At 29.8% G+C, this 10,411-nt stretch overlaps 2 protein-coding genes across 2 annotated transcripts in view; both read left to right on the top strand.

Moving 5' to 3' along the window:
- Window positions 1–2,934: 2,934 nt before the first annotated feature.
- On the top strand, window positions 2,935–5,268 carry LOC136795895 (uro-adherence factor A-like). The gene has a single exon (XM_067047968.1). It carries the CDS (start codon window positions 2,935–2,937, stop codon window positions 5,266–5,268), a length of 2,334 nt encoding a protein of 777 aa, XP_066904069.1.
- Window positions 5,269–7,744: 2,476 nt separating this feature from the next.
- Window positions 7,745–10,411, top strand: part of Usp39 (ubiquitin specific protease 39) — a 7,822-nt gene continuing 5,155 nt past the window's right edge. The window contains exons 1-6 of the mRNA XM_014430410.2: window positions 7,745–8,086; window positions 8,171–8,326; window positions 8,407–8,520; window positions 8,685–8,860; window positions 8,934–9,159; window positions 10,141–10,300. Of these exons, the coding sequence (XP_014285896.1) occupies window positions 7,993–8,086; window positions 8,171–8,326; window positions 8,407–8,520; window positions 8,685–8,860; window positions 8,934–9,159; window positions 10,141–10,300 (926 nt within the window). The 5' untranslated portion in view covers window positions 7,745–7,992. The remainder of the gene's footprint in view (window positions 8,087–8,170; window positions 8,327–8,406; window positions 8,521–8,684; window positions 8,861–8,933; window positions 9,160–10,140; window positions 10,301–10,411) is intronic.

The following is a 10,411-nucleotide window of genomic DNA, read 5'->3' as shown; positions in this document are numbered from 1 at the left end:
GTTTTAATTATTATTAGAGTTCTTTTCACTTACGGTGCTTGCTAATTGACTTCTCCTCAGATTAAATGTAGGGACAACTAAATCCATTTCAAAATATCAAGAATATTTCAAATTACCAATTTATATATAAGTTGGTCGGCAAGCATGGTTAATGAAAAGAACTTTAATAAATAGATCTATTAACCAACCAAGAAGATATATTTACTAATTAATAATTAATTACTTAGTAATTAATTATTACCTTTTTTGTCACAACCCTGGCTATCTCCATGTAATTTTCATTATATATTTTTTAAATATTTAAAATAGAGTGTTAAGTAAAAGAATTTCGTTTAACTTTTATACATTATATTATTGATATTTCATACAGTTCTGTTCCTAAAACATATTTTTATTCAAAAATGTAAATAGTTAGAATAAAATAAGTAAAATGAATAATACAGGTTGATTACATGTCTTTAGATATCTTTGGGGAAGATAAGGAGTACTAGCTACCCTTAAAAACCTATGTGGCTCATCCCAGAACATTTGGTTTGGAACACTTATGTTTACTTTTCAGGCTCATGTTCTTTATAAAACGAGAAAAGTTATAATTTAATAGTCTTATTCTTTCTCTTTTCTTCAGATGTACTAATATTTCATATACCATCCAGGTATCTTTTTGAGAGATGCTGAAATCACAAGGAATTGTAGAGACTATAGAACAGTATATAATACATAATCTGGATAAAAAAGTATTATTATTATTAATATTTGTCCCACATACTTTGAGCATACACCCACTTAATCGATACAATTATGATATGAACTATACTTATGCAATCAAGAAAAAAATATCTTAAGTTGAAGATAGAAATAAATACGAAGAAATGAGTATATATTTGCCATAATAAATTTTTAAAAAATGGTTATTCTTTAATTGATAATTTTAGGTGGTTGAAGTTTTAACAAATAAATCTAAATTAGTAGTAGTACCAGTTTATAAAACAAGCTCCAATAGCGGGAAATTTAAAAACTATATATACTATTACTCCTATAATTAGAATCACAGCTGTCGACTTCTGCTAGCTACGCTCGCTCAAAAGTAGAAACGAATCCCCCTCCCCTATCTAAGCCTTTTTAGTCGAGATCGTGCCTATGCTGACCTTCAGCCAGTTTTCAACTTTATCAACAGCAATGGTGTTGGACAATAACCCCAAGAAATACGCAAAGTAAATATGAATCGTTGTCGGAGTGAGTTCTTAATTACGAACACCACAATTGCAACAATATTTATGCAATTAGACAAGTAATGACATCAAATGGATCTTAATATTGAAAAAAATTATTTGAAAAAATATCCCTTTCAGTTCTGTCGGATTAGTTGACAATGTAAATGTCCTCAGAACTATATTTACCTAATCACTAAAATTATGTCCACCCTGGACCACTAAAACAAATCCACCCAGGTCTCCAAAATGAAATCCACCAAGTTCCAATAACAAACTTGCACAAGGTACAGAAATAATACCGCTCCAGTACCCGAAAAAAATTCGCCAAGGGCCCAAAAACAAACCCGCGAATATTTCCCGCGCCCCAAATGGTCTAGGTGCTCCTATCTTCTTAAGTTCAAGATCAAAGGAAAAGTAATAACTTGGTTGCAATTGAAAATGTGTCCAAGGATTAATGAAAATGTGTCAAAGGATTAAAATGATCGCTCTTTAGCATATGTATGAAGTACATTACTGTAGTATAAGTCATACAAAACTTTGAAATCTAGTTTGTATACTACGATTCTCGCATGAACAGCAACAGTGCAGTAGCTCGCCACATATTGTTGCTTTACTTTAAAACTGGCACATCTGTCAAAGGAATTTTTTTTTTATTTTGAATTTGACGTATCCCATAGCCTTTACCGCAGATTTGGACTAATTTGTGACAGCTCTTCTAGCTCCGTAACAGTCTGTAGGACTACCCAAGAAAAAAGAGAAAGAAACATTAACAAACTGTTATGTTCTAAAAAAAAAACAACGATGTGCAAGAATTAAAACAAAGCAGCGATATAACGTAAATTCAAAATTGTCCGCAACCCATTTTACAAACCACCCCAAAGACTAAAAAAATCTCAAAGTCGAGTAATACTCCTCGTATCACTAGCTCTGTGTGTAGCATTTTGTATAAGTGAGTTTTGAATTTCCCGCCTTTGGAGCGTATGGGTATCAACATTATTTACATTATAATGAAAAACAGAAAACACGAAGATTGAAAAAACCAACAAGAATCAAAATACTTTTTTAAAACGTTACATATTTTTAATATTTAGTATCACACAAATATATATCGATTATTAATGTATGTATTTCTCTTAACGATGAAGTATCTTTTTTTTCCTACATAAAAGAAATACATGAAATGAATGTTCTTAAATAGCTTATTTTATCAACACGTTTACTTGAAATAAATATTGTATTAGTTGCATTATATAATGTATTAAAAATATATTGGTAAGATAATGTAATTGTGATTCGCCCCCTTCTAAGTTAATTTGAAATCAGCAAAATTTCCAATCTTATAGTTTTATTACATTTGTGATTATATAACATTAGTTAAAAGGAAAAAGTTTATTATACATGCAACAATATGATTAAGTATAAATTCATGAAAATGGCTCCCTTCTACACACTAGTAACTTGTTAGTTGGCTCAACTGAATCTTGGTTTATGACCGGTTGTTTGATATAATTTGTATTTATATTTATGTTGCTGTTATTAAATGTTTGAGGTTTTGTTTACTTTTAAAAGTGTTACAAATATTTAAAAGGTTACTTTCGGCAGTTGTTCTACGTATAATTGTTGGTTAGTAAGCCTTTTGCAGCATTCAAAAGTTTTTTTTTGTGGTGATAGTTTAAATTAGTGAAACTGGCACCTATTTTTTCTGCATTGTTGACTTATCTTAATGGGGCGAAAGGAGGATGAAGAAGACCAAGGCAAACTTTCGAAAGATACGAATGGAAGCTGTATTGAAGAATTAACGAAAAAGTGTAAACCATTAAATGTTCAATTGAATCGTTTAGAACTTCCTAAAAATGGTATTGTTCTTATCAAGGATGATTCATCTGACAGATTGAAAGTTCATCTGAATCGTAATGAAGGGGAGTTTTCTGAATCTTTGGTTAATAATGCTGATAAAGTTGAAAATGAAGACAGTTTCAATGATACAGCAGAAACTATCAAAAAAATCAAAGAATTTATTGCTTCAGGAAGATGTGACGAATCTAGAAAAGATCAAGATGTTAGTGATAAAAAAGTTAGTTACAAGAGCAAGGTTGTAGCAAAAAGAAAGTTGTTACATAAGAAAGATGTAAGAACTAACAAGAAATCCTCTACTAATCTTGATCGGTTAAATGTTGAGCGAGAGTTGGAAAGAACTTTAAAAGGTAATGATTCCAGCATTTGTTTAAATGACTCTTCCAGCAACCTGTCAAGTGAAACAGTGGTTGAAAAAAATAAACTTGTTGATTCCAAACATTCTGATAGTGATTCTAAAATTACGGATCTTGCTGACAGTTTTATAAAAAACCATGAGTTGCTTACAACCCCAAGTAGGGTTTCAAAAAGAATTCAAAGCAAATCAGTCAAGTTTTCAGTCAAGAAAATGCTTAGAGGTGATGATGTAAATGTCTTGAAGAGAATGATCCCTGGTTACCAAGATAATACACCAACGAAAAAAGAACGTCTCACAGAAAAGGAAAAAAAGGTTAAAATAGAAGCTAAAAAAATATCTACCCCTGTTAAATCACCTCCTTCACCACATGAACCTAGTCAAGAAAGTGAACCTCAAGCCACATCATCTCCATCTTCTCCATCTCCACCACAAAATGTATCAATTTCAAGTACAGACAGTAATGACCAAGTGAATACCCAAACTATTACAAATATTCCTCCATCGCCAGAAACCCCTCATACCTCAATGGAAATGCTAGTTGAAAATAAAGAAAAACTTGCTGCCTTATCAGATAAAATTGGCAAGTTTGCTATAGGTAATGGTAAGATAACTGTTGAACTGAAAGGTTCTCAACAGAAAAAAGTTGTCCGCATTGCCCTCCCTCCAGTTCATTCACAGTCATCATTACCCAATACCTCTTTAGGCCCTGACATTATAATCAAGAGAGTGAAACCTGTAAAAAAGACAGTTGTAATACCAGATGATCCATCCTTAGGCATGAGAGGAATTATTGAAAAAGAAGTGTTTTTAGATAGTACTCCTGCAATTAATAATTCAAAAGATGTTAAGTTGCTTCCCCGAGTAAATTTAGAAAGAATCTCTACCCCAAAGTTAAAAGAGAACTTAGTCAAAATGCATAAAAATATTTTACGCCATGGTAGAAATGATAAAAGCATTTCAAAACTTAGTAAAGACAAGGCAGAAATCAATGCAACTTGTCTGGACACTTCAATATCTGAAGCAGAATCTATTGAAGAAGTTTCCTCTAGGCGTGAAAAAGAATCTGTCAAAGTTTCTGAAGTGAGACCTTTAGTTCTCCACAAAGATAATTTAACGAGTAATAATACTTCCAATGGAAAGACAAGTGAAGTTAAAGCTCCTTTAAGTGAATTTAATGAAAAAGTCGAAAATTCTGCTTCACGGGTGCAAGATGAATCAATAAAGCAGCCACCATCAGTCGAAAAAACAAAAAGTCGTAAAACAGCTAAAGTAACTCCTCTAACCCAGGTTAAGACAAAGAATGATAGTTTAGTGAAAAAGTCATTAAATAAGATAAAAAAGACTGACATGAACAATGATAATTCTCCAACTACTGATGAATTTGACTTTTTGGAACCTGAAAAAGAAACATACAACAGTCTTTTTGATCGTTATTTCAGTACTAGGGAACGGTATGTACAACATCATGATAGTTTAGATTCAGATTCGAGTGAAGAATTTAATGATGAAATATATGCCCATTTCATAAATTTAAAAAAAAAGAAAGAAATTATTGGTGGGGAAGAAGAAAAGAAAGAAAATGCACTTACAATGTACGATTTAATGCAGGATATATCAATAGAACGTCCTACATGGAATATACACGTGACATCTGATGGACAGGCATTTTGCCTTGCTCAAGTTGATGTAGTAGACAATGTACCTGTCATGAAAAAAGTTATTGAAATTGATCTTGAGTATCATGCAAAAGTGTTTATTGGTGGAACTGTGATGCCTGAGTTCGAAGGAAATTATAGTGGTTATGAAGACATTAGGCAGTTAATTTATGAAGTTGATCAACTGTAAATATTGTAAACTTTGTAAATATTTGTTGTTTAAAGAATTTGACTTATTTATTTGTTGTTTCAATTAAATTTTAAAGTTCAATTTGTTGAGATTCGCATGGAAATTGATTTGTGGTTATTGATCATTTTATTACAATTTAAGAAAAGTATGGTCATCCGCCAGAAAAATTTTATTTTATTTCCTTTTTTTTTGTAAAAACATAATCATTTACCATACTATTTTAATGTGATTGATTAAATTTTAAACAAACAACTTTATTTTTACAACTGTACAGAAATTTTACAAATGTTTGAATGTAGATACTTTATATTGAATTAAATATTTATTTATTAAATTTGGTTTTGTTTGTTTTACAAGAAGATTGAAATGCCCTTTTATTTCAATATGCTTTAATAATTATTTCTTTTTTGATATTCTTTCAAAAACAGATTAAGATGTTTCACCAGTTTTAGCTCCCTTTGTTTCAGCCTCTGTATATTCAAAAGCATTCTCTCTATACATTTTTTATTCATTATTCTATTGAGTGAAAAAGCTTGGCAGTTATCAGTTTTACTTGATATTAAATTTAACTAATTCTAGATTCTTTCATGTATTCTAAAAAGTTTTATGTTTTCCTCAATAAATAACTTCCATACCTTCAAATTCTTATAATTTTGATATAAATATCTTTCTTCTTTATTTATCTAAACATCCAGTTCGAATAGTAATGAAGACCTGTAAGAAAATATTTTTTTCTAATAAAAAGTATATGGATATTGTTTTGTATGGTTTACTTATGCAGTAGATTTTATGACTCAATCAAAATAAATTATTGTGCCTGATTGTTATCACTTGTAGGCTTTGAAGACTCCTTATGAGGTACCGTTATATAAAAATTAGTAAAGAATAATTAAATCAAAATCACTGTCAGGGCCACTATGGCTGGATACATTATTAACGAACCTAGTTCAAATCCAATATATGAATGTTTATTATTTTCTCTCTGGGGGTGAATAGTTCGTTAACCTGCAGGATGATCCAACCTTCTTGCTGTGGATTGAGTAAATAAACAAGCAGAAATCTCTAACCAATATTCTACCTACTATTTTAGTTTGAAAATTGAATTTAAACATTTTTAAACAAAACAAAACAAAAAATTTTTATTGGGGTTTCATTTGGTTCTACCCTCAAGTCTTGGTGGGTTTGATTGAGTCTAACATGCATATTGTCATTTCTTCCCAATAGTGATGATAGTATTGAAGAACAAGTACTTTAAGAAAAAAAGAATAAATTATTTATCGAAGGACATAACATTTATTTGTGAATAGAGGTTCAGCCCAACCTGCTATGTTTCAGGAAAATTCAGTTTAATTATAATCCAATTTACTGATTAGAAACACAAATAATGTCAGATAAGCTATAACAAATTTGATTGCGAAATTCAAAGTGTTAGAATTATTTTTTTACAAAATCTTGTTTTTAATTATGATATTCATATATTTATAATAATGATATTCACTTTAAAAGCGGTTTAACTTTGGTTCAGATATTTCTATATTTCAAAAATAAAAAAAAAAATATTGACAGATAATATGGTCCAGAACTCTTAATAATAAAGAACTATTCTGAGTTACTTCCTAAACACCTCAAATCATCTTATCCTTCAATGCTATACTGTTAACTAATAAACTTTAAATTATGAAATATTAAACATTTATTAATTTTTTGAAAAAACTGTTCACCTCGTCAAACATAATTTAGTTGACTTAATGTCACCCAGATATGACAACTATGAATCTAGTGAGTATAGAATATCATAAATGTGTTCAAAAATAGAGTTAAATTTTCTTACTGAAAGAAAAAAAGGTTACGAGTCATAATCCAATATTAAAACTAGGACTTATTTTTATTGTACAAATAAAATGGAAATATTGACATTAAGAAATAAAATGATTTATCTCCATTCTACTTTTTAAACCAATAAATTTAAAATAGAAGAAAGTTTATGAATTGTTTTATTTGGATTAATTAAAGTCTACAGAAAATATTTTGTTTTTTTCTTTTATAGAAATGCTCTTGTTATATAATAAAACGTTAGACCCACTTTTCAACTGACTGAAGAGAATATACTCTTTCGAATTGTATTAGCTTTAGTATATCTAAAATAATTAGCACTTTTATATAGTTATATTGAAAAATAGAAAATATTTCTGGAATGAAGATATTTTTTGTCAGATGAAGAGATATTGAATTGTCAGACTACTTCCTCAGGTTTAGCTGATGAAATCAAAGCACTTTTTTGAAATTTTTTATTATGTTTAGTATTATTGATCTTTTTCTTTAGATGAGGGAGGACAATATTATAACACTACCTGATGGATAGATTTTATATTGCAATAACTTTGGAGTACAGAAATGGGTATAACAATCTCCATTCTACATCATAAATAAATTTTAAGATATAAAAAGGAATATATGTAGAAAAACAAAAAACAGTCTATACCACACCTAAATTAAAAATACTATGTAGTAAAAGGAAATTTTACAGAGCTTAGAATTGATTAAAGATGAAGTCTTGAGCGCTATCTGTTGGAGAGCTTACCACAACCTGTTGTATTAATTTTTAAGAGATCGCGCCACCTATTACCGTGTGTAGCTGTAGTTTGTTGATGGAGGTTATTTGTTTTGAATATTGTCGGTTTCGTATTTTATTTATCGAACAGAGAAACTTTTATTTGTTCATTAATGGCTGCAGTTAATGGAGTTAAGAACTTGAAAAGGAAAGCTGAAGATCCTTTCGATATAGATCCTATATCTGACGAAGAGATTGATGAACCTGGTATTAATAAGTGTTATTTATCCTAAAGCTGTTCATGTCTTCTCATTAATAGTTATTCAATAATATTCTTAATAATTTTTGTAGTTAGCAAAGCAGAAAGAGTGGTTACTCATCGCTTGTGCCCTTATTTAGATACCATTAACAGGCAAGTTTTAGACTTTGATTTTGAAAAACTTTGCTCAGTATCATTGTCTAGGATAAATGTATATGCTTGTCTTGTTTGCGGAAAATATTTTCAAGGTAACTGTGGTTTAGTTTTCCTGTAATTTATCTAGTATTTTGATTATGTTTGGTGAATGAACTGAAATTTCTTACTTCAGGAAGAGGTACTAACACTCATGCATATACACATAGTGTGGCTGAAAGTCATCATGTCTTTCTCAACCTTCATACCTTGAAATTTTATTGTTTGCCAGACAATTATGAAATAGTAGGTAAGTAGGAATGGTAATCATTGTTTATTTTTATTTTTGTATGAAGAAAATATTTGCATTACTCTTCATAATGCTATTGTCTTGAAAGCCGTAATTAATAAAGTAATTTGTGTAGTTCTCCCTTAACCGTTGATTTAACCTTCAATAATAATTTCATGTTTTAGATTCATCTTTAGATGATATAAAATATGTGTTAAATCCAACATTCACTTCTGACCACATTAAACAATTGGACACTACTGATAAGTTATCAAGAGCTATAGATGGTACATTATATCTCCCTGGAATTGTAGGACTGAATAATATTAAGGCTAATGATTATTGCAATGTTATACTTCAAGTAAGTAGAATATATTCAGCACTCTAAAAGGTTTAATCTTTTTTTCACCCTTACACGTGTTCAACTGTTGCAGGCTTTGAGCCATGTAACTCCTCTCAGAGACTACTTTTTGAGAGAGATTAACTATGCTAGAGTAAAGAGGCCACCTGGAGATAGCTCTTTTCTTCTTGTTCAACGTTTTGGAGAACTCATGAGGAAATTATGGAATCCCAGGAATTTCAAGGCACACGTATCGCCTCATGAAATGTTACAAGCTGTTGTTTTGTGGAGCAGAAAGAAATTTCAATTTACTAAACAAGGTGTGTTAAATGTTATTATTTTTCTTAATTCAAAGTTTTTCTAGTTTAGATTTTGTTATATTTTAATGTCATAATTCAAATATTTATTCATAACTTTATTGAATCTTACAGGCAGCAGTAAGTATTACAAATATATTTTAAGTATACACTTACTAACAAATACTTGTCTTAAAAATTAAGCAATTGTTTCTAACTGGTGATCCAATAAGGATAGATGGAGCCAGTACTCTAAAAAGAATTGTTGGTTATCGACGAACATTTTTTCACCAAAAGTTTGAAAATTTTGCAACTTTGACACCGTTTTTGCTATCAAAATTAGGCCTTTTTTCGTGCCATTTTTAAATTTTAATTGCTTTTTAAATATTGCTCGATTAAACTGTCCTAAGTCTTCTCTTCCCATTTTAATTAAATATTTCAAAAGTAATATAGGACTGTCACTCCCTGGGGGTCTTAGTGGGGCGGGTTTGGCCGGAAAAGATAGCCTGGTTCAATTTCCAGTTTAATGGTTTGCAGACTTATAAAGATTGGGAACCACTGCAATAGATATTCAGTTTTAACAAATGACATGTAGGTCCTAGACTACCTACAGATCTCAAAATCTGTGATCTGGGAATCTAAACAGATTTTTTACAGTCCTGATCCAGGAACTCTTCAAGTTAGGTCCTCTTTAAAGTTATAAACGTCTATAAAATTAACACAACGGCACGTGGAAATAAAGTCCTTAGTTCTCTTTGTAATGTGGATCAGCATAAAAAATAATATGTTTACATTGAGAGAGAAAAATAAAGTATGAGAATTTTATGTAGATTGAATAAGTGCTAATTTTTTTAAATCTAGTATTTGATTTTAATCAATCACATCTCGACTTTTGAGATTTCATTGAATTTAATTTTTCTTTTGCTTCTTTCATGTAAAAATTTTAGATTACCATATTAATATAATATTTTTCTTGATATGATATTATTGAATTTATTTTTTTAGGTGATCCTATTGATTTTTTATCTTGGTTCCTTAATGCTCTCCATCTTGCATTAAATGGTGGTAAAAAAAAAGACTCTTCTATTATTTATAAAACCTTCCTTGGTGCTATGAGAATAAGAACTAGAAAAATACCTCCAGTTGAATTAGAGGAAAAACAGAGGTATGTAGTACTTTTATTTTCCTGGTTTAACTTTTTTTTTTCTAAATAAATACTTCAAAATAAACATATGTCTCATTTTAGGTATTGATTAATATTTTAATTAACTTGATA

This window comes from Halyomorpha halys, unplaced genomic scaffold (assembly GCF_000696795.3).
Source record: "Halyomorpha halys isolate HHAL.00 unplaced genomic scaffold, Hhal_1.1 Scaffold886.1, whole genome shotgun sequence".
Lineage (NCBI taxonomy): Eukaryota > Metazoa > Arthropoda > Insecta > Hemiptera > Pentatomidae > Halyomorpha > Halyomorpha halys.
This window is presented reverse-complemented; position numbering and strand designations above follow the sequence as displayed.